Source organism: Lissotriton vulgaris, chromosome 12 (assembly GCF_964263255.1).
Source record: "Lissotriton vulgaris chromosome 12, aLisVul1.2, whole genome shotgun sequence".
NCBI classification, from domain to species: Eukaryota; Metazoa; Chordata; class Amphibia; order Caudata; family Salamandridae; genus Lissotriton; species Lissotriton vulgaris.
The window spans coordinates 563,478,135-563,503,347 of NC_141700.1; the positions used below are offsets into that span (position 1 = coordinate 563,478,135).

At 45.5% G+C, this 25,213-nt stretch overlaps 1 protein-coding gene across 1 annotated transcript in view; it reads left to right on the plus strand.

Annotated features, from left to right (window-relative positions):
- SV2A (synaptic vesicle glycoprotein 2A) overlaps positions 1-25,213 on the plus strand; it is a 308,096-nt gene that overhangs the window by 244,495 nt on the left and 38,388 nt on the right. Inside the window, exons 4-7 of the mRNA XM_086945381.1 lie at positions 774-925; positions 9,240-9,373; positions 10,782-10,871; positions 16,473-16,583. Of these exons, the coding sequence (XP_086801507.1) occupies positions 774-925; positions 9,240-9,373; positions 10,782-10,871; positions 16,473-16,583 (487 nt within the window). The remainder of the gene's footprint in view (positions 1-773; positions 926-9,239; positions 9,374-10,781; positions 10,872-16,472; positions 16,584-25,213) is intronic.

Here is a 25,213-nt window from a genome sequence, read left to right on the forward strand (position 1 = left end):
AAAATATGGTATACATGATCATTGTTTAGAGTTGGAGGGAGGCATCACGACTCATGTGAGGTTCCATCTCCGGCTTCCTTATCGCTTATGCAAATAAAAACCATGGGGTATTACACTGGCCAGTAGTGCACATAGATTTTATGCCATTTAGTATATGAGATACACTTTATAAACTAAAAGTCTGTATCTACTAGACTGCAGGTATACAGTACAGTAATTTGAGAAACATCAACCAATGTAAGATTTATTCATTACATCTCTGGAACATAAAAAAACAAAACGCTGATCTAGAAAGTAGACAGATTAAGTGGGTAGAGTATGTCATATATTGTGTTTTTACCTTCCAAGATACTAAAACATGTCTAGACTTTGCCTATTAGAAAATGTATCAATTCCTCAAATAGCCTGTTGGCATATGAGAATATGAGAGTGAATTTGAAATTTCTACAGCTGTTTTTGAAATTACAATTTGTGTTTTGATATATAGTATAAGAAATGGCAATATATAACTAGAATTGGTTCAATTTGTTTTGCGGTCTGTAACATGTAAAACAGAATATGCTAGCTGATTTCAATCTTGTAGTCTTCTCAAATTTAAGAGATGTAGTCTGGTTGATTAAAAAGCTAAGCACTTGGGCAACCTGGGTTTAAGCACTTTATAAATAATAATGACTGGAACCATTATGATGATGACAGTGGAGAAAATGTGATCAAAAGGATATGACAGTAAATAAGCAGCCATAGGCATCCTGAACTATTTTAATTTCTTGCAGCATTGGAGGCTCCATCCCCATTGTATTCTCTTACTTCTCCGAGTTCCTGGCTCAGGAGAAGCGAGGAGAGCACCTCAGCTGGCTGTGCATGTTCTGGATGATTGGTGGCATCTACGCATCGGCCATGGCATGGGCAATCATCCCACACTACGGTAAGAGGAAATCAATTTTTAGCTTGTAAGTGAATCTAAGACTTTGATTCCCTGAAGCTTGCAAATCTTTTTAGGAATGCTGGGACTCCAACCCATCTCGGAACTAGAGTCTGAAAATGGGTTGATGGCAGGAAGTTCAATTTTGGAAATGTCTAATGTCATTGAATCTTATCTGAGTTATATTCTCATATTCAAATAATTATTTAAGCATTAAGCAATAAATATTTAAGGGCGTATTTCAAGGTTGAGAAATGGCACCTGGGACCATAGTCAATGTCTAAACTCCCATAGGCCAGATCTTCTTTCTTTTCCATTGGCTTAAAAAACACAGATGAAAGCAATCAAAGAATGGTAAGAGATGGTGGTAGAGCTTACATGTTGTCAGTAGAGAGTAAAGCTAAAGGAGGCCATACAACCCAATGAGCAGAAGAAGGTCTAGTTTAGTTGTCATTGGTACCCAATTTGACATAGCTAGAGCGCACCAAACACTTTTCCAAAAAAACCTAAACTCATGCAACGAAAAAGCATTATTTATTTCTCAGATGATTGCATTAAAGTAATGAACCTGTAGAAAGCGAGAGGCAATAGCCTATTTACAGCAATGCAAGGATTCAAATTCCACATGTTCTCAGATTTCCAGGTTGTGGAGGTGCAGGTCTTCTTGTCTTGGATTTGTCAGAGGTACAGATAAAATGGGGGCATGGTATAGCTAAGAGGCTTAACCAAAGATGATGTTAGATATGGGCATGTCTATATTAACGGTTCGGTTCACTTCAGTTGTGAACGAATCATAAATATAGAACTATTGGGACAAGGGGCGTTCCCCCACCAAAGGGGATGTTCTTTCAGTGTCTGGACGTATCTGTTGAGCATAAAGCTCCCAATAGTACTGGGCAAATACTGCGGATATCCCCTGAGAATCTTCCACCCATCCATCCGAGCTCTCCATAATGCGGGGTATCACCCTGTTTTCAGATTTCTGTGTGGTAGTTTACTAGATTTGTTGCTCCATTCATAAACACAGCATGTGAATGCCATCCAGCACTTCTGAGCCTCGTCCAGGCATAATTGGCGTAGTGAGGCCCTGTCTAATTCTAGCTGTTGGGTCCCTGAGTTACTAAGTGATCCAGGCTCCCTGTTGTTCAAAAGCATTAGCGAGGTTTCAAGCTCGACCATTTGGCTGTGTTTTTCACGGTCAACCCCTATGATGTAGGAGTGAGTCATGCCCCTCATATAGGCCTTGCTCGCTTTCCATAAGGTCCTGGTAGAATCAACAGAACCCTTGTTCCCCCCAAGCAGAACCAGGCATTGAGGCGCCATATAGGGCAGTTGCCTCTGGGGGACATGTCAAAACTTAGTAGAACCCGTGCATGATCTAATATCCCCCGAAGCAGGATCTGGGATCCAGTGCTCTGAAAGAGATCAGCGGCTGATAAGAACAAATAATGTGGGATAGTGAACCGTGGGCAAACCGAAGTGTTGGTAAAGCTGAGGTCCCCTGGGTGCCACACTCACCAGGCATCACTGAAGCCAAGTCCTTTCGACCAATCCATTAAACCCTGACTACGTCCGGGAGTGTCCCCCTAATTTCGTCAGCCCCTGTGGGAGTGCAGCCACTAGGTCCCGAAGAACTTTCAGCATGATCTCATGCATTGGAGGGGGTTGTATATACTTAAAATATTGTACATAGCGGCCTCCACTGTGCCCTCCAGCAGGGTATATATACTGTGGGTATCTTCCATGACTTTGGTTATGGCCATTGGGAGGGATTTGTACAGGAGGATGGCTACCCCTCTGGAGCCCCTAGCATAACCCGTATAGAACACCCTGTCACATCCCCTGTGAGCAAGGATTTGACAGTTGGTGCCATGTAGGTGTTTTCTATACTAACACTAAATTTGGGGAGTGCTGTTGAAGAAATTGAAAGACAGCTCCTCTCTTAATACAGTTCAATAGGCCGCTGACATTCCACATCATGAAAGATTGAGACATGGTAGGGTCAGTGGAAATAATTGGTACTCAGCGAGGTTTGGCTCGGGAATACTTGATAGTGTTGGTGGGAAGGTTCCTTGTGGTAAAGGCCAATAGGAGGGAGCCCTCTATGGGGGACATCAGCCCTTTATTCATCCAGAATAAAGGAAAGGCAAAATAACGCAGTACAAACTGAGCATAAACACATACAATGTTCCCCTTTCCCACAACTCCCCCCTCACTATACTTCCCACCCAGAAGAAGCATCTGTTTCCCATTCCCAACATACTATAGAACAAACTATTCAACAGTGGGGGGGTAAGATGTATTAATGCAGGTCCGGAAACCTCCCTAAGCCACTTCTAAAATTGCTATGGAATAATACCGTAATAGGATACCACAGGGCTGGTGTGCTGAAAGTGCCATAATCTTAAACATGGAAAATTACTCCAGGGCCAGTTGGTGAATATGCCATAGCCACGGTGAGAAGTCGGGGTGTTGTGTTCTGTTCGAGGCCCCTTTTCTCCCTCCGACTCTGAGGTAAGATCCATTTCACTTTGTCCCACTGGTCGCTTTCTCGATCTCTGGCGCTGGCGTTTACTCTTTGGTTTTTCAGCTTCCAGGGTGAATGCGTGAGGAGATCTTGAATTGCCCTATAGAACAGGTGGATTGGGAACAATTGGTTGCTGCTCTGTGAGCCAGGTCCATGCCTCTTTTGGGGAGTCAAAGAAGAGTGTCTTGGACTGGTGAACCACTAGCAGCTTAGCGGGATACAGGAGCGACCACAATTTGGCTTTAACTTGGTCAAAGGAATTACGCTGGGATTGTACCATATGGGTATAGTCCTGGAAGATCAGGATGCGCCCCGATTGGAAAGGTAGGTCTTTTGTGAGGCGCCCACCTTTCAGGATGGCATCTTGATCCTTATAAGTCAGAAAGCATGCTATGAGGGGTCTCAGTGGTGCTACGGGGGTGCCTTTGTGCAAGGGAGCGAAGCACCAGTGCAGTGACGAAACAGTTGGATAGCCTGGAAGAGTCTAGCCAGATCTGAAGCCCATGTTCTAAGAAGTGTTCGGGTGACTGGCCCTGGGAGACCTCCAGCAACCCAATAAAATGGAGATTATTGCCCTTGGACTTGTTTTTGGAATCCTCCACGTCATTGTGCATGATTTTTGAATCCCGGGTTAGGCAGATTACCTCAGACGAGAGGTGTTTAATGGTGTCTTCCAGGGTAGACATCCTTTCTTTGGCTTTCAAGACCATCTCAACCGCCTTTCGGAGTCTTGGCGGAGTAGGGACATCTCCGCTCCTACTCGCCCTATTTTGGTCACTAGTGATATCTTGGATTCGTGGATAGCTTGTAGAATGAGAGATGCAGGGTTACCAGTCACCGGGGTGTCAGCCCCAGGGGAGCCATCCGAAGTTCCCCTCTTCTCCCTAATGGGGCCAGTATTGGTCCATTTTGGTCTGCCCCGAAGTTCCACTGTCCCAGCCCATGGCACTGTCCCCAGGTCCGGAAGCAGATCTTGTGTGTGCTTAAGCGCTAAAGTGCAGGGCGGTGTAGAGTAGAGAGAACAACTACCCCCTTGAAGTCCTTGGAGAGCCTGCATATAGGCCACGCCCCAGCAATACTCCTTTCTCTAGCTATGAAATCATGAGAATGCACCTGCAAAAGAAGGAATAAGCAGAGCAAGCAAAATGTCTTTCAAACTTAAGGCCTTTAGTCATGCTAACTTTAGTCAAGCATTTCAATGTGCACTTCAAATACATTATAGATGTATTATATTTTATAGATGCACATAAAACGTCGAAAGTAAGTACAAACGTGAATAAATGCATTCATGGTTACATATACAATGTGCTTACAAGTAAATGCAATATGACTTGAGACATAAGTGCAAATGTAAATGAAAACTACAATCCTTCATGGTTAAGCTAAACAATAATATGAACACGTTTTCATGAGTTTCTAATCTTCTACAATGAATGCACTTCAGCAGTACATTTAAATGCTTCACTTCACATTAATAAAGTTAGACACACTGTCTATATTGTCAAATACACATAAAATGTGCGCTTGGGGGACATGTAAGGGTGGGGCCTAAATTGCGCTGCTGTGCGTGTGTTTTTACGTGCGCGTGTACATTGAAAAATCCCAAAACTGAAACCTTAAAAACAGTCAATCGTACAAACATTCCAATACATTGCGCATTCCCTGTATCATCAGAATTTATACAACATGACAGATTTTACGCCTACATCCCCTTCCGCTGCTCGGGTCTCACAAGGATTGAAGTCCCGCCATTTCAACCAAGTCAGCAGAAATGGCGCCGGCACGAGGCAGGCGCCGCTGTCGCTGCTGCAGCTCAAGCCCTCGGGGCTGGAAAAAAGAAGGCGGCCTGATGGGAAAGGAGAGCTGGGAGCTGAGACATACAGCGACAACAATTAAATGAGAAAGGGAGGTAGGGGCCAGCATGGCGGCATATGTAAGAAACAAAATGCCAAACCTTCAATTAGCGGCGATGCTGCTGTAATACGAAGTGGAATGGAAAACACGTTCTTCTGCAGAGAGTGGAGACCAGATTGTCGGGGTAATGCGACAATAATGTGGTCCAGCTGTGGATTACGAACAACACATTTTAAAGGTTAAACGTATAAAGGAATGAACAGCCACGATAAACATATATTACCTTCATGCCTCCATTTCTTTCTGCGGTGCCTCTATCTTTCCTGCCTTTGGCCAAAAAGTGCACAGTGGAGTGGGTCAGTGCTCCTGTTGCAGTCAACTCTGACCCAGTGGCGTAGCAAGGTCAGGTGGTACCCAGTGCGAAAAATTTCTTGTCACCCCCGGCTTCACAAAATAGCAAAAATATGTGTTTAAAACACATATTTTCGCCTTTTTCGTCACCCCCCCCCCCCCCAGTGATTTTTTATCTATGAACGATTGGCAAAACCAGCCGGCCTTTTTTAACCTATTAGCTTTGCGAATGCTTTGTGTTGATGTGGTGCAGGTTCGGGAAAATAAAAATAAAGGAAGCGATGATGTAGACAGGCAAGCTCATGTGACGACATATGCGTACGCATGTGTCACCACGCGTGTGTGCCTACAAAATGACACTGGGGTCATTTTTTGTTTGTTTTGTTTATATCTTTCTAAGATGGCCAACACTATTTCCATTGGGTTTTACATATGCAAAAGATCTTTTTGACATGTGGGCTGGACTGTTTCCATGAAGAACTGAGTCAAGATTGTTTTGCTTATGGCTGGATCCAAACTGGGGTAGCCTGGGGAGCAAACAGTGGGGCGGCTGGCCGTAGGGGGCATCGGGCATTTTCCTGGTGGGCTGGAAGGATGGGGGGCAGTTTTGGAGTGGTGGTGGCCGCTTTTGTTTCAGAGGGGGCGGTTTTGCAGCAGTGTTGCAATATCGGCCCCCTGTAACAAAAGCAGCAGCAGTGCTTCACACTAGCGACCCCCCACCTTCCTCGGGGCTGGTCCAGCTGAATTGTCAGGGCTGGTTTGTGTTTCCAGTCCGGTCCTGCAAAGAAGCAATGGATTAAACCCAGATCTGTGACTGGGTGTGAATTTTTGATTCGTTTAGCATTCCATCCATCATCTGTTCTTTTTTGTTTTTGTCGCCCTAAGTGGTAAGGGTATGCCCAGAAGTGGGTCCCGTGCTCACTGTGCTACTGGATTCAAGCTAGCTTGGCTGATGAGGGTTGATGCCCCGAAACCGGTCCTAGGATGCTTGTTTCCACTCCAGGGAGGAAATCTTGAATTAGTCTTAGAGGATGTCAATCCATTTGAACTGATCTGTTTCTATCAGATAATGGTCGACACTGGCTTGTATATGATTGGTCCTTGCCTGTTGTGACCAAGTGAGCAAAAAACAGAGCAGGAATTTGGCATGGACTGAGTACCAGTGGCCTGAGATTAATTCAAGCATTCTAGCCATCATGTTTCTGTTTCCTGTTGGGCTGGAGAAAGGATAAGCAACGTGTCCACAGAGGTGATGGTAGTATACAGAATATGTCTGTGTATGGGTAGCCATGGCATCATCAGAATGGGATACACGTTAATCCATAAATTAAAAGCCGGCAATGGTAGTCTATATTATATGCCTATGTATGGCATGTCATAAAATCACCATCATCAGAAAGGGACAAATGGTAAGCTAGAGACCAGTGCATGCAATGTTAGCCCATGAACATGCCTGTGTATCTGGGCAGCCATGACAATAGCAGAATTATATGCCAGGATTATGAGTCAAGCAGTGGCGGGTGGTGACCCTCAACACTGGAGAGGCATCGGGGGAATAGAGAGACAAACTCAGTGGGAGGCAAAAAGATCATTACAAAAACATAAAAACTGTACAAACCCGTATTTCCCTCGTCGTGTTTTCTTCTTGAGTCAGTGCGACGGCACCTCATGGAGCCTCAGGCATCCCACTTTTGCAATTCCCAATGCTGCTCTCATGCTGCAGATGAGCAGCATGAGAGCTGTGCCAGGATTGGCTGCAGCGGGCTGCCTCGATGCTCCAGGATCCTGGGCCTGCTCTCCACCCAGCTATCCGAGACAGCTAGGTGGAGAGGTTTACACTATGCATGTCTGGCTGGCCATTGCAAGATGGCCGGCCAAAGTGACATACGCAGTGTAATCTGGTGGAGTGAGCACCACTCCTCTGCTGTCATTCAGAAGCAATTCCTCGTCCCAAACACTGCTCAGGCTGGAGCAGTGAAAAATAAAATGGTAATTCGTTTTATTACCATTTTATTTTTTACTTTTGCTGCACTAGCAGCAGGGGGGCGCTCCTCCACCCTAATTGGGGGTGGGGGTGGGGGCGGCACTGGAGTCAAGAGCATGCAATGGCAGTTAACAGCATTGACATTATCCAAAAGAGGACACATCATAATCCATTAATCCAGATCAGGCAATGGTATTTTGCCTGCTCTAAGCCGGAGTCCGGTGCATGCAGTGATAGTTTAATATATTTTTCTGTGTAAGAGCATCTGAATGGTACACACTGTACGGCTAAAGCATCTGGGCCCATTGCAGGCAGTGCTAGCCCAGGGAATATGCACTTCTTTGGGCGGTCATGATATTGTTCAAATGAGGCATACAACAAAAAAGAAGTCCAGAGCAGGCAAAGATATCCTAAGGAATATGCATCTGTAGGGTAGTTGTGCCATCATGAGAAAAGAACACCCAAATACAGGGCACACCTGACACCAGTTCGCAGTGATGTGTCTTGGCTGTACGGGTCTCTGGACATAATCAGCAGACACAAGGCGGGCTCCACATCTCATGGTGACGATCATACTCCTGGCAGCCAGTAGTAGCCCAGAGGCTCGCCTCCTATCACAGTACTTTGGGTGTCGTAGAGTTTACGTTGTCAGCTCTGGAAACAAGTAAAGCAAGCTTCAATCCTGACTTACTCCATTGACCAAATTGCGCAACAACCTTTGAAAAAGCGTGTCTTCCAGTGTCACAACCCCCTCACTCAATGATCTTGAGAACACCATGACCACCAAGGAGTTCCCTTTCAAGCATGTAGCCTTCATCCTCACCTGAAGGCACCTCACGAGGTATGGAAAGCATGGAAGACTGCTCTCTGGGACCCATGGGACAGGTCAAGGAGGTGGTCAAGCTTCTGCTCAATGGTTGTAATTTTTCTGATTTCTTTCTACAGGGTTAGACTTCAGAAAATAAAAATTTCAAACATTAAAACATTTGCCATACAGCTTAACAGGAGGATGTGAGAGATGTTCAGCCTATATCTCATGCAAAAATGTGTATTTATCTGCTTGTTCTTGGTTTGTGAAGAAATGCCTCCTTTTCGAAAGATCCTAATTTATACGTTGTCAGAAATGATCCCACCTGTAATCAGCATTGCAGACCAAGAGGCATAGGCACAGCCCTTAATTTGCAAACAAAAAAGGAACAATAAGTGCAATGGTCTAAAGCCAAGGCTTCTCTTTATAAACCTTCTTTTTTCTCTCTTTTCTGTCTTTCTCTGCCTTGGCTGAAATCTGATTATGAAAAATAAAGCATGGCATCAATGTTTAGTGGTGGTGTCCACCATCTTCAAACACTGGTACAAATTAAGCACTCTATACACTATACATTTCGTACCTCTGCTCTGATACAAATTGTAGGAGCCATTGAGTCCTATGAGAAATCTTCCTGCCAGTAAATCTGATTCCTCGTCAGTTCAGCCCACAACACCTGTTTCCCCCCTGTCCTTTGCACCAGGGCAAGATCATCTGTTTACCTGTTAGGTCCCCTGTATCCACTCAATGGTGCATTGACCCCCTCTTTAATCATATAATTGTTTCTCTGCCACAGGATGGAGTTTCCAGATGGGCTCAGCGTACCAGTTTCACAGCTGGCGTGTCTTTGTGCTGGTCTGCGCGTTCCCCTCTGTTTTCGCGATTGGTGCCCTCACCACTATGCCGGAGAGCCCACGCTTCTTCCTGGAGGTAAGCATGCCAGAAAATGAACGGCTCACCTTTTCTAAGGAGCACTACTTGGAGAAAACACAGGGGGGGGGGATTCTTTCATTGGTTAGATCTGGGGGCGTGCAGTTTTGACGCACTCATATATCTCTAATAAGAGTATATTGTTCTGTTTAGAATAAAACATTATTAATTTCTTCTCACATTCAGTTTAGGAGTGATTCTCACCAAGGTGGTGGTTCACTTGCTTACACTGCCACAACTGTACAAGTGTTATTGGAATGATGGTAACGGTGGCCAAATCACAACAGATGTTGTCGCTAATACCGAGATCCATCGCACTGGGAGTATGTTCTGAAACAACCCTTTCTTGAGCAGCTCATGTCCCTTATCATACAGGCACCTTTGAAGCCACACCATATTCCCAAGTTCCACATAGTGATATAATTTCACCAAAGCTATGTTTATAGTGTAAGAGATATCATATGATCTCTGATAATACCAAAGGAACTGACATCCCATGGACATTGACTCCATTGATAAGCCATTGTGCTGTTTTTAATAATCTGTACAAAATAATTGAGGGGCAAAGATGGCCCCTGATATGAACTCTTAATTGATACACAGAGCAATCAAACATCCTCCCAAACCACTGTTCTCTTTGCAGAACTTCCCAAACTTGGGGAATCTCTCACAACAACTCATGTCTATTTTTTCCATTAATGAATTTGATAGCTTAGGTTTGAAATCTTTTTCATTTACTACTATCTAGGCAGAGTGCCAAATGTGAGCACTATACTCATATGTTGCTGGGCTAGCAAAGACACGTCAGAAGAGACTATATGGTGGCATACAAATACATGTCAATTATTCCATGGTAAAATGGCTTTTCCAGACCTGGTTTTCAATGCACTCTTAAATCCAGAACAGACATGTGTATGAATTCATGGCGGGGTGCCATCACATTAGTCTCATAGCCTGAAAGCACTGCTGGATTCTTTGCCCAACCTGTCCTCTCATAATTTATACTTTGTCTGTGTATTATTTTAGCCTTGATAAATTCAGTATTGAGTGGGGATTACTACAGAAATAAGTCACACCTAGCAGCAAAATCATTTTGAATTAGAATCATTAGAAAATACTAGTTGTACTAGTAGTTCCCAAATTCTGACCTGGCCAATGTTTATTATTTTGCAATTTTTCTTTTTTTTTGTTCTTGTGTCAGTCAGCAGGCACAAAACTAAACCTATTGGTTATTCAAAAGTAAGTGTAGGTGTTTGGCCAAGACTGAGGTTGTCATCCTAAGAATTTCCGGTATTGGCAATCCAACCATCGCAAGAAGTCAATTAGTTTCCGTACCATACATAATGCTGTTTGTCCCTATCCGCTCACACAAGTTGTTAACAGTCTCTTGAATTGCTCTCTTTTCCAGAACGGGAAGCATGACGAGGCCTGGATGGTGCTGAAACAAGTCCATGACACCAATATGAGGGCCAAAGGCCATCCTGAAAGAGTCTTTTCGGTAAGTTGTTGTCCCTTTCAGCACCTCCTCCCTGGACTAATTTTTAATTTCTGATTCAGCAGTTTTTTAAAGTCAAATTCTTGACTGTTCATCTTGTATGTTTGTGGAAGTTAATTGAGCATACCTTATATTTTGTATACATTGTATATTTTAGTCTTGTTCTCCAAGGTGGTTTTCCTAAAATTCCTCTTTGGGAATTTCAAAATAATCACTCCATAAATGTTTACCTTGTAGTTGTCGATACTGTGGAGTTGATATACGTGCACGTTGATATTAAAGCTTAAGTAGTATGACTCCTCACCCTGTACAATACTAGTCACAATCTGATAATTCAAGATTTGGGATGATGTAATTGAACATAATCTTATAAATGCAAAATCTCTATTTACATTCAGCAATTAATCTGTATTTTAGCAAAACTTAAATGTGCCTGTTTATAGTTTGCTTCAACTAGTGACTGTCTGTGGAAATGTTTTGCAGGGTTACCTCAAGGTTTAAATGGGATTCCATACAATAATATAAATTATTTGTTTGTTAGTTATGGTTTTTGGCTTATATTGCTAAGGTCTCAAGGCTCTTGACCAACTGAGAGATAGGCACAGTTGTTAGACTAGCTTTACTAGTGAAATGCTTTTGTAAAGCGCAAAGTCTTTCGAGGTTGGCAAGTTTGTGGGAGTCTCGTGGGCACAGATGTAGCGTGCTTCCAATTCGGCGTTTTCTGATCATGAACCTTCCACGTCATATGGAGGAAGATCTGAATGAGGGCAGATCTAATAAGTTTGTATTCAAGTCACTTAGACCCTAGTGGGCTGTACTCTATTGCAGCTGGGCAAGCAGATGAATCTACTCTGCTGCCCTGGAGGAAAACAGCCCCCCATATTTAGAGATCTCAGCCTGTGCGGCAGAGGTCTCTATGCCTTCATAGAAACCATTACATTGCAGGTACCTCTGAAGGCATTGAAAGTTTGCCAAGGAGCCTTCATGTTTCATGGGGCCGCTCACCAACCTTTTTTGTTTTACAAGAACACACTCCGAAAGGAGGAGCTTGCTTTCGTAAAACAAAAAATAAATGACCCTGACACCCTGGGAGTTCCCTCCCAGGGTGCGAGGTTTATTTTATTTTTTTGGTCGGGACTGCTAGGTCTTCAACAGAATAAGATTACCTCAGAACTTCTCCTTAAATAGGATGGTCTGTTAAGGTGCTAAGATGGTGGGCCTCAAATCTGCTGGTGTGAGGTTTCTGCTGGGGGATCCAGAAGGGTCTCTGCCGGCAGAAGCATGAGGGTTCACCAGACTCTGAATAGAGCATGTGGACTGTCAAGTTAGACAGAGGGGCATTTTGCCACATTTGTGATGGAGTACAATTTACTCCAAACTGTAAATGGATCATAGAACTCACTCATATAAATATCTTCAATTCATGGTAAAAATCCTACTTGATCACCAGTACTTTCCTAGCAATAAAGGAGTTTGATTCGGAACTAACATTCAGTTTGTGATCATTACAAAATTACAGTTAACTTTAATATCCAAAGGAGATTAGGCCTTATTTTTTTTATTTCAGTCTTATTGTGCACAGTTAATAAAGTGCATTTTTTTTCCTACTGTAAATTGACTTTAAGATGTACAAATAAGGCAATACATTCAAAACAATGAAATATAAGCAGAACCCAATCAATCTACTAATCCACAGACACAACAATTGGAGAAATTCAAAATGAGCACTAGTCAATATCATATTCCTCTTCCTCAGTGATAGATAAAGTGGAAAGGCGTTCATACTACACAGAACAATTTCTTTAGCTAGAGAAAGTAAAGTTTTAGGTTAGTTGAAAGGGTAAATTGTCATTTCAGTTAAGTAGAAAAAAGGCCTGTCTTTGTGTTTGCATCGTTCTTGGGTTAGGGATGTTCTATACCAGAGATCTCCAACCTTTCCTGTAGTGGGACCTACTTCTGATCAGTGAAAATCACTGTGAGGTAATGAAGGCTTAACATCTAGTGCATTGTTACAAGATACCCCCCACACCTAATGTCCATAGAGCCACATACTATGGTCTGAAAAAAAGACTTTGACTCGGGGCACTATGACAGGGCTGGCATGTGTGTCAGTGAGAGCGTGGTTGTTGCGGATGTATGAACATGCGTGCATATGATTGGGATATATGTGTATGGGTGACTGAGAGTCTGTGTCATATGAACTGTTGGCAGAGGACATGCCCTTCACCATATGTGGCACAGTTACATGTATAACACAAACATACAACAGTTTTTTCCAATGGGAGAAATTTAAAGTGCAGAAAAATGTTCTGAAAAAATGTTCAAGTATGGAACATTTTCCTGCACTTTAAATTCCTCCCTCTTAAAAAATGACTGTCTTTTTCAGTTATACTTATGGCACAGTGAAATGAAAAACACTTTGAAATGGGAGAAAATGTAAATCAATCAATCAGGGGAATTATAAGCGCACTACTCAACCGTGAGGGTCTCAAGGCGTGGGTGGGGTGGGGGTGGGGGGGGGGGGGGGTCAGCTGTCCCGTTTCAGTCGAAGAGCCAGGTTTTCAGAGCCTTCCTGAAGGTGTTCAGGGAGGGGGCATGTCTGATGTTGGTGGGGAGCTCGTTCCAGTATTTGGCCGCGATGTAGGAGAAGGATCTTCTCCCTGCTCCGGCTCTGCGGATGTGCAGGGTTTGGGTGGGGAGAAGGTTGGTGGAGTGGAGGTTTTTTTTCCGTACGTGGAGGGTGATTCTGTCGTTGAGGTATTGGGGTCTGGTGTTGTGTAGACATTTGTAGGCATAGGTGAGTATCTTGAAGGTGACTCTTTTCTCGACGGGGAGCCAGTGGAGATTGCGTAGGTGTTGGCTGATGTGTTTGTGTCGAGGGAGGCAGAGGACGAGTCTGGCAGCAGTGTTCTGTATTGTCTGGAGCGTGCGGAGTAGAGAGTTGTTGATGCCAGCATTGAGGGTGTTTCCGTAGTCCAGCCTGCTGGTAATAAGTGTGTGGATGACTGTCTTCCTTGCCTCGGGGTGGGGGGGATCCATTTGAAGGTCTTACGGAGGATCCGGAGGGTGTTGAGGCAGCTGGAGGTGACGGCATTGACCTGCCAATTCTTGGAGAGGGAGGAGTTGAGTACGATGACGAGGTTCTTGCCATGGTCCGTGGGGGTCAGAGGGCTGCCGAGGACGGTGGGCCACCAGGTGTTGTTCCATGCCGAAGGGGTGGTTCCGAGGACGAGGACTTCTGTATCATCCGAGTTGAGTTTGAGGCAGCTGTTGCTAATCCAGGCTGCGACGTCCTGCATTCCTTCCTGGAAGTTGAGCCTGGTGGTGGTAGGGTTCTTGGGGAGGGAGAGGATGAGCTGGGTGTCGTCAGCGTAGGACACTATGCTGAGGCCATGCTGTTGGACAATGGCGCCAAGGGGAGCCATGTAGATGTTGAAGAGGGCTGTGAGTGTGTGGTGGGAGACGGTGTCGAAAGCTGCAGACAGGTCAAATAGAATCAGGGCTGCAGTGTGGCCATGGTCGAGGAGGGTGCAGATGTCATCGGTAGCGATGAGTAGGGCAGTCTCTGTGCTGTGGTTGCTTCGGAATCCTGATTGAGAAGGGTCGAGGATGGCATTGTCTTCGATGAACCTTGTCAGTTCTGCGTTGACGGTCTTCTCAGTGACTTTTGCTGCAAAAAGGAGGAGTGAGATGGGCCGGTAGTTCTTGAGGTCCGTTGGGTCTGCTGAAGGCTTCTTGAGAAGGAGCCTGACTTCTGAGCGTTTCCAGTTGTCGGGGAAGGAACCGCTCTCGAAGGTGGTGTTGATGGTGCGTTGTAACACAGGTGCGATGGTGGAGGCGGCTCTGTGGTATATGTGGGGATGGGCAGGGGTCTGCGGGGAGCCTGGTGTAGATGCCTTTCATGGTCATGGCAGTCTCCTCAGTCTTGATCAGTGTCCATGCTGAGATGTTGGTCTGTCTGGCGTTGCCGCAGGGCGGGCAGACTGCGGTGTAAGGCGTGTGGTCGTTGAAGTTTTCATAGAGGTTCTTTATCTTCTGTTGGAAGTAGGATCCGACTTTGTCGCAGAGGTCCTGGAAGGGGGTGATGTCCGTGGCTTCGCTGCAGGGCTTGGTGAATTTCTGGATGACGCAGAAAAGTTCCTTGGAGTTGCTGGAGTTAGCAAGGATTCTGTTGTTGATGAAGTCCTTTTGGTGGGTCTGATGCGTTGGTGGTATTCTGTCATAGCGCCCTTGTAGGTGGTGTAGTTTTCAGGAGTCTTGCTGTTTCTCCAGTTCTTCTCCAGGTGTCTGCAGTTGCTTCTGGCTTCTTGGAGATCGGTGGTGAACCAGGCGGCTTTCGTGAGGCATTGCTTGTCGGGGTTGGGCAGCGCGGCAAGCTTGTCTGCGCAGCTTGCGATCCAAAGTGTAGAATTCCATGGCCGCGAGGTTGGTGTCAGTTGCAGCGGAGGGGGTGTTGCAGTTGAGGGTGGAGTTGAGGAGTTCCTCGGTTACTCTGCTCCAGTTCCTACGCGGGGGTGTGGAGCAGGTTCTGGTGGCTTGGGTTTGTTGACGAGAAAATGTACAGTGTTGGTCGGTCCAGGGGGGCTGCGTGGTGTGGATGAAGTGAACGCTGCTACCTCCAGCAAAGATGGGGTTGAGAGTGTGTCCTGCCTTGTGGGTCGGTGTGGTGACGAGTTGTTTCAGTACGATGTTGGCGAGGTTGTCCCAAAGGGCGGCAAAGTTGGGGTCGCTGAGGTTGTCGAGGTGGAAGTTTAGGTCTCCGGTGAGTATGAAGTCCATGCCAGCGATGGCGTGGGGTGCGATGAGGTCGGTAACGGTGTCGGCGAAGAGTGCTCGGGGGCCGGGGGATCTGTAGGTGAGGGTCCCGCAGAGAGTGGAGTTGGGGCTGGGCTGGACCTGGAAATGCAGGGGCTCGGCGGCGGAAAAGATTGCGCTGGAGGCAGTGAGGCGGAGGGAGTTTCTGTGCGCAATGGCGATGCCTGCTCCCGGGTAGTTGGGGTGGTCCTTCCTTTGGATCTTGTACCCATCTGGGATGGCAATGTCAGGGGTCGAGGAGGGCCTGGTCCAGGTTTCCGTGAAGAAGGCGACGAGTTGACTTAATCATTAAGGTAACTTTTCTTTTTAATTTTCTCCCATTTAAAAGCATTCAGAAACATAATTTTGTTCTCACACTCCAATATTGAGTTGGCAAGGACTTTTGTTTTAGAGTTAAATACATCAGTGCTTCAGTTCTTCCCCTCTATACCCCAGCCTAGGTCATAAATTGGGCAGAGCAATGCTCATTAACAGGCCCTGCCATCTGCAGCCTGATGATACTAATGCAAAATTAACACAGCTGACTAATTGTGAATGCACATTGATTACTTTGAACATTGATATATGCAAATAACGTTGGCATATTGTATTCCTGTTTTCAAATTAATAAAAATTGATTTTTATAAAAAAATAGAAGTTTTCTTCTGTCCTGGATTGGTCTCAACCACTACATATGTAGTGTACAAAAGCCATGAATGCTACAAAGGACATTTCTGTTTTGTTACAAATCATATAGATAAATAAAGAGAGCCTCAGCATTTCTCTAAAATTCTGGAATCTTCCTTTCAGGTGACCCAGATAAAGACAATTAAGCAGGACGATGAGCTTGTGGAGATTCAGTCAGACACTGGAACCTGGTACCGGCGCTGGATGGTCAGGATCCTGAACCTCTCTCAACAGGTAGTTAATGAAGATGTATGTCACTGAGCTAACGCAATCTGCTGTTGGAACAACGCTTAGACCTCAGTGGTGAAGCCTCTGCTGATGAGATTTTTGGCCATCCAGAACAGATGATGTTTCATAACCCTTACTAGCTCACTTGCCCCTGTGATGGTGTCTGAAAAGTCCATATGTGTGTTTTGGTCACAGCCTGTTTAAAAGGTGGTAGAAACTTGCCTTATGTTGAGATAAAAGTATGTTCTCTCCATACAGGATGTTACAGATACCAACAACTACTCAAGAAAGCTCTTCAGAATCTTAATAGTAATACAAACAGTAATGATGATGATGGTAATATCAATATTAAAAGAACAATAATAACACTATATACTTTTTCGACAGTTTCGCCTCTACTCTACCCCTCCTTGCACCATCTGACACCTCTTTTACTATACTGATCCCTCAAAATAAGCCTTTCTAAGCTCTTCCCCTCCACATCCCTTTTTACTCATCTCAAGGCTCCCACTACCGCTATGACCTCTAAACAAAACAAAAAAAGTCTAAATCCTTCACACTTCTATCCCTCCACTATCCTTTTCAATCTAAACAATAGACTAGCTTGTCCACTTCTGAAATTTCATATTTCACTATACTAATTCACCACTAATCCTTTATGGGTTCCAGAGTAGCGAGGTACTCGCCGAAAAAGCTCTTCAAATCCTCATTAGGGGTTGCAAGCACTATATAAGTGCAAACCTTTTTTCCCTCTTCTACCCCTCCACTATCCTTCTCAATACAAATAACTGACTAATATCCACCACTCAAATTACTTTCATATTTCACTATACTAATTCACCACTAATCCTTTATGGGTTCCGGAATAGAGTGCTACTCGATGAAAAATCGCTTCAACACCCCTTCAGCAGTAACAATCGCTATATATATATATATATATGCAAACCTCTGTCCCTCTTCTATCCCTCTGCTACCCTTCTCAATCCAAATAACTGACTAACATATCAACCACTCAAATTACTTTCATATTTCATTATACTAATTCAACACTAATGCTTTAATGCAGGGGTCTCCAAACAGGTCCTGGAGGGCCGGAGCCATGCCAGATTTTTGGGGTATCCCAATTGAGATACATGTAGTTATTTGAAAAATCTGGCATGATCCGGCCCTCCAGGACCGGTTTGGAGACCCCTGCTTTAATGGGTTCCGGCCAAAAAATCACTTCAACACCCCATCAGGGGTAACAAGCACTATATAAATGCAAACCTCTTTCCCCTCTTCTATTGTGCCGCTATCCTTCTCAATCCAAATAACTGACTAATATCCATCACTCAAATTACTTTCATATTTCACTATACTAATTCACCACTAATCCTTATGGGTTCCGGAGTACAGTGCTACTCGCCAAGAAAGTGCTTCAACATCCCATTAGGGGTAACAAGCGCTATAAAAATGCAAACCTTTTTTCCCTCTTCTATTCTTCTGCTATCCTTTTCAATCCAAACAACTGACTAATATCCACCACTCAGATTACTTTCATATTTCACTATACTAATTCAGCACTAATCCTTTATGGGTTCCGGAGTAGCATGCTTTTCCCCGAAAGAAGCACTTCAACTCCCCATCAGTGGTTGCAAGCGCTATATAAATGCGAACTTTTTTCCCTCTTCTATCCCTCTGCTATCCTTCTGAATCCAAATAACTGACTAACCTAACTACCACTCAAATTACTTTCATATTTCACTATACTAATTCAACACTAATTCTTTATGGGTTACGGAGTGGCGTGCTACTCGCTGAAAAAGCGCTTTGAGGCCTCGCCAGGGGTAGTCAGCGCTATATAAATGCAATTACATCAAGCCACACTTCTGATATTTGCATGTGCATATAACAGGTTACTTGATAGCATTCAGCAGTCACATGGCAGACTCCAGTATGTCATAAAGCACTCTCGCTTTCGGGAATTTCACAATACCATAAATGCCGTAGGCAAAAATCATGATGTTGTGTCACGTAGGCTCTGTAGTTTATCAGAAAGCAGAGCTTCCTTGCTGCTTCCCATGCGCTCTTCTCATCTCCGAAATGGAAGTGGCAAGGATCTGAAGACTCCTGTACGCAACATGCAATAAATAAATAAAATCCATAATAACTTCTTCCCGGCTTTGCCATTACCAGCAGATGAGTGGCTACAGTGTGCCTGACTTCACATACCCATATTCCCTTACTCATCCCTAGGCTCTTCAAAACTTAACTTGAAAAAGGGATGGAGCCTTAGAGGTTTGAGATTGCCACGAGCTGCACCATCCTAAAGAAACCAGCTGCTGACCCTGGAGACCTGTGCAACTATAGACCTATTGAAAGTCATCAGCTATTGTGCAGTTCTTCTCCCAACTGCAGAGAAATATACTGGTCACTGATTACAAGCCTAGATCCCCTTGAGCTGCAGCACAAGTGTTGCCGTCATGACCATCTAATAAGACCCTTTCTCCACCAGTGGCTTGTAGCGATTTCTCTGATGTGTCAACACATTGGACAATGACATTCCCCTCCATCACCTCCACATATCAACAGACATAAGGTGACTGTCTCAGATCTTTCTGTTTCTCTATATACACAAGTCAACTTCTCTTTAGTGTTAGCATCTATTTCCAGCAGCAAACTTTGGGTATCACACAGATTGGCTCTGCCACTGCTAAGATTTAACACATCCACAAAAGCTCTCAGCATCGTAGAATACCTATTCAGATACCAAACTGCAATACTCAAAGGCACTCCATACTATGGAAGGTATTGATGGTAGCCACCAACTCATGTTTTCTAGGGCACATCCTAAGAAGACATAGTTAAATCAGATTAGCCACTCTAGGAGGATATGATAAGGAAATCCTTATAGGCGTGAAGCCCACTCAGACCTATTGTGATAAAGGTGTGATAGAATCACACTTTCCCTCATTTGAGAAAATACATATAGCCTTACTTGGAATGAGGGGCACCATGCAAATTGAGGTAGAAGTTCCAGGAGTAGGATTTCTCAGGAATCCTTAGGTTATTCTGCTGCCAGGATCCAGGCCACCCTATTCCTGGGCTGTCTTACCTACAGGCTCACCAACGAGCTAGGTACAATGTGGGTCGTCTTACGGGAGGGGCAATACAGCGAGGCAATGTTAATTTTCTTCTAAGGAACAACTCTGAATTAGGCACACATATGCCCTCAAGTTCGAACATCAAGATTTTCACCTGGCAGAAAGTTAGCACAGAGGGCAGCACCATGCAACCTGCCATGCTGTTAGAATACTTTTCAGGCCTTGTACCATGTTGTGCCTCTATTCCCAGGCCAGGATCTGAGTATTACATAGGGCTGAGCAGATACCTGGGTAAAGGCAGTCACTCAGGCAGTCACTCACTTTGCTCTTCCTTTCCATAAATAGGATTAGGATGCTACACGATAAAACTTTATTCGGTTAATATAGAACATAAAATCGTATAAAATTTCACATAGATACAAACTAAAAGCACAATTTCATCAGGGAGGATAAATACAAATGTAAAAATCTTATTACCAAATGTAAAGTAAAAACGTAACAAAGTGTGCTTCCCCTCAGTGCATTATCTTAGACAGGTTCAACAATTTCGAACTTTTACAGTAAAATTCCACTTTTGAATAAGTACAAAATTACCCTGTGTGATGAGATTGGTAGAGGATCCCTCTAGTCCTTAAATAGTTTTTTCCTCAATCTGAGGGCATCTGAAAGGAATCTTGCAACCCCAAAACAAAATATAGGGGAGGCTAAGGTTTGTAAAAACAACAATGCAGGCCTTACTTGTACAAATTGGTTGTTTCTTACCAGCGGAATTATAAATGTATGCATCAGAGCAGAATAACAATCAAATAAAAATATAAAATGCAGAATGTCCTGTTCTGAAAAACTATCACAAGCGCAAGGTTTCAGGGCTCCTGGCTTTTAAAATCCTGTTTGGACAGTTAAGAACCAGTGTATGGAGTTACATCTAAATCTGGTCAAATAAAAAGATGGCGAGTATTATTGACAAATGACAAGTAGGGTTCCCCCCCTCAAACCTGTAGTCAACCGAGCATGTTGAGGCACTGTGAGTTTTATAAGTTCCCTGTCTTCCATTTCCCCAAGCTGCCTGGCCAAAAACATGCCTTTAATAGCCTGCACATCACTTGGGTGTAAAGCTTTTGGGTTGGCGAGCAAATCCAGCCTAGCCTGATCAGCTGCTCCTGAACATATCCTAACCACGGGATACGCAGGGCTCCTTCAAGGCCATTACAGTCCTTTAATAAACCTTCTGATTGCTATGGCAAATTTTTAGATAACAAAAAAGAAGGTATGTTTTCGGACAGTTTTCTTCTGACATGAACTGGCTCCTGACAGTACTACTCACTTCCTCTAATGGCTTTGTAGCGCAAGATGTTGGTTAAATTATGTCCTTTACTGTGGATTCATCAGCCCCAGTGATGCCTACATAGCCTTTCTAGCAGAAAAAAACAATAATCCATGCACAATATATTTCCTTAACAATAAAGGGCCTGATATGGATCTTAGCGGACATGTTACTCTGTCACAACGGTGATGGATATCCTGTTGGTCGAAATATAAAACCTATTGTATCGTATAGAATTTTGATTTTGGCGGACGGGATATCCATCACTGTTCTAATGAAGTAACCAGCCCACCAAGATCTAAATCAGGCCCAAAGTCTTTTTAGGTCTCGCCTTTTCCATTCCGAAGGAATGGGAAATGGAGAGAATTCAAGTGCTCAAAATACTCGTGAAACCAAGGGCTTGTTGGTGCGGTTTTCTTCGAGTTCACGTGGATCACGTGACCAAACAAGCACGCGCATCAGCCTCCCTCCCTTCCTCCTAATTGCATTTTTTCACGGCCGCCACCACATCAAAGGGCTTCTCCCAGCGTGCGCTCTGCGGCTTCTCCTCCCCTAATTATTCATGGCTGGACGGCCGTACTTTCAGTTTCCCGGCCGCCATGTATGAGTCCTTTTTCAATTTTTCCAACCCTGACGCTACAAACATTTCAGACACCCATGCACGTTACACTCTCCAGAGTGATGACACCGGAATTTACTATTGGAACGTTAGACCCATGATTTCCACTTATGCGGTAAGATTGACAACTCGCTGGAATTTTCAGTAACGGACCCAGCTTTCATTGCTGTTCACGCATGCATGCTGCCACGATGTTCCTTTGTGCGCTCGGGTATTGTAAACTCTTTGCCACTCCCTCCTGTCTTCAGCGCGACACCCGCTTTATCAACGTTGTGCAATAAAAAAAATGGTATTTGTTTACTTTCATTTAGGCAGCACAGGTATAGCAAACACTTCCCCGCTCCCTTCTGTCTTGGTTTTCCAACTCGGCACGGCGCCCGCTTTATGGGGGGGTCCCGCTATAACTTTTAAATATGTCCGAGTTTGCTCCCCCTTCCCCCGTGCAGACACTTCCTCTATGCGCCATTGTTCTCCCTCCCTCTCCCATCTATTCCCTTCCTGTGGCTTTTTTTTTCCCGATGCGGTTTTCACTTTATTGTTTCTTATTTTTATTGCAGCTACAAACAGTTCACATTCACTCAAGAAGCCTAGGTGCATGACGGTAAACTGCACAGTTATCTCTAAAACAGATCTCTCGAAAGCACTCAAAACCTTACTATGTGTATATTGACGTTGCAATTGATTGTTTCACACAGATTTCGTTGCCCAATCCTGCAATCTGAATTCGTCCTTATCCCTCCTCCCATGTCCCCAAAAGAAAGTAGCCCTTGTGGTATGTTACAGACAGATGAGTGCAAGTGCTATTCGATTTAGGGGCTGTTAGTTGTATCTGAGCCCAGTGGACCTCTCTCCTTAGCAGCCTCCGTCTGGAGCGGCAGCAGGTAGGAGGATTAACACCTCGGGCTACTTGAACTGGAACAAACACCCAGTGTATATTTATCTCGCTTTCCCAAAAGTCCTGTGTGACATAATCTCACGAGCCCATGTGTTGCTGCTGTAAGTTTGATTGACACCCCTATCAGCGTTTCTTGTTTTTGTTTTGAAAGGCCACTTCCCCTCCCAAACGACGTCACTTCCGGTTCGCTTCCTATTTTCAATGGCTGTGCCGATTTCGCGTCATTTCCGTGCTCATTAGTACAATTGACCCCATTGACTGGGAGCCCGGGGACAGTGCAGTCCTTCCAGACCTTAAATCAGTGCTGTTTAAACTGTTCGATGCAGAGCCACGCTCGTGAAAAAAAATCAACCGACCCCACCCCAGATATTTTTTCGCAATTCTATAAAATCAACTGCTCTAAAATATCTAACAATTTAAACATTGCTGTTACTTTTAGTTATCCTTTCTAAAAACAAATGCAATTTTCAATTTTATTTATTGAATTCGAACAGAACAGCTTCTTTACGTATATAAATAATAATACACTTTACAGATGTATATGAGGGTGAACGGTGTAAATGGGAAACAAGTTTTGGCATAGCCAATAGGTCTCGTCTTTAGGGCCTTATAAGTATTTAGTTATGCAACATAATATCCTTGGTGCAACAACACCAACTGTTGCATGGCTAAACACGTATAAGGTCCCAAAGGCGAGACCTATTGGCTATGCAATGCAATAGGTCTCGCATTCACGAGAGTTTGAGCTATTACAATTGCAAATAACAATGCCTTTTATTTTTGTTTTCATTTTAAAAACATAAAGGGCTTTGTCATTTACAAAACCAATAGCTCCAACTTTCCTACTGCGAGACCTATCGGCAACGCCAGTGCTTGTTCTTTGTGCTGGTATTGGTGTCTATATTATATTAAAGTCAACAAGGGGACCCCAAGCGGGTCAGCACAGGACCCTGTGCCCCGCTATCTTGCCTTGTACCCCTGTTGGCATTGTACTTATTTGTAAATTATTTCTTCTTTTGTGCCTGTTTGCCTCTTTTTCGTTGCCCCCGTCTCTTCCCTCCCCGCTCCCCGCCACCGCCGCTAACCCCGCCCCTTTTTTCCTTCTGTACCCTCCCCGCTCCCGCCTCCCAGCTGCTCCGCCCTCCCTCGCACTTCGCCATATATGGCGACCGTGCGAACGCGCAGCGGTCACGGGCAGCGGGCGCGCCGATTGTGCGCCGAAGGCGCGCCAAAGGTAAGCCCATCTGCGCCCGTCCGCGCCTGGACCGCACCCAGCGCCAGGACCCCTGGCCCCCGCCGAAGCAAGACGACCCGCCGGACCTACGACGCTGTTGGACAGGCCACATGAAGGGCCGCTCTCCCCCGGCCCGACCAGGCCCGAGCCCGGTCACGCAAGTACCACACACCACCATTGCACGTCCTCCGTCCCCTCAGGGACCCCTGCCCCCGAGCACGTTAACCTCGTGGATCCGATTCACTGCCGGCCCGCGCGCCCAGCCCGGGCCGCCATCTTGGACACTTCACCACGAGGCCGCCTGGCCCCCGATCGACCTCAACCCTGGGCCTAGCCCGGCCTCAGACATTCCGGCACCACCCTCCACCCAGGAGGTGAGCGGGCTACTTGGCAAGTCAATGGGAGGAAGAGGTGCCGATGGCTCTCCCCCGCCAAGTGCCGCTCGCCCATCGCCTCCCCGAGCGCTGGCTCCACCCCCCTGCTGGGTGTCTGGACTCCCTCATCCCGGACCTCCCGACCTCCAAGTGCGAGGGTCCGGACATCAAAGCACACCATCCCTATAACTGGGGCAGCTCCAGAGCAGGAAGGCAGTTGTATCTTGGAGTCGAGAGACGTAAAGAGGAACTCATCCTGGACGGACTACTGGCGCTGCCGTAGCTCTGTCCTGTGCACCATCGTCCTGCCTGTTGGCGCTGCCACAGCCGTCGTAACCTTCATCCTTCATCGTCGTCGGGATCTGCTGGCGTGGCCGCGGACCGTTGTAACCGTCATCTTTCACCGGGACCTGCAGGCTCCGCCGCGGACCGTTGTCCTTCCTTCATCCATCTCGGGACCTGCTTGGCTCCTCCACGGCCCGATCATCCAGAACGCCGAGCTCGAGGATTGAGAGCTATTTTTGTACTCATTGGTAACTAAGACTGCCCCGCTACCCCTTTCCTCAACCAAAGACTAGAACCGAGGGGACCCCTGAGTCCAGACCTCCTTGTATCATACCAACGTAACCTAAGAATTGCATATAAAGTCTCGTTAACCTTCAATCTTGTGTGGTGTCCGTCTGTGGGGGGGAAGTTACTTGTCTGTACAGTCGTTGGAGACGGCTCTCCCTGGAGACCTCTCCCCGTAATCTCGGCCGACCCTCCCGGTCCGTCTAACATTGGTGGCAGCGGTGGGATTCGAACCCACGCCTCCAGAGAGACTGGAGCCTAAATCCAGGCGGAAGTGGCTAAGATGCTCACGCTCGGGGTCATCGAGCCCTCAGACAGTCCATGGGCCAGCCCGGTCGTACTGGTCCCCAAAGCAGCCGCCCCCGGAACCACACCAGAACTCCGGTTCTGCGTCGACTACCGGGGCCTGAATGAAGTCACCAGAACAGACGCACATCCCATCCCCCGGGCAGATGAACTGGTCGACCGAATGGGAGCTGCCAGCTACCTCAGCATCTTCGACCTGACAGCAGGTTATTGGCAGATCGGCCTCACACC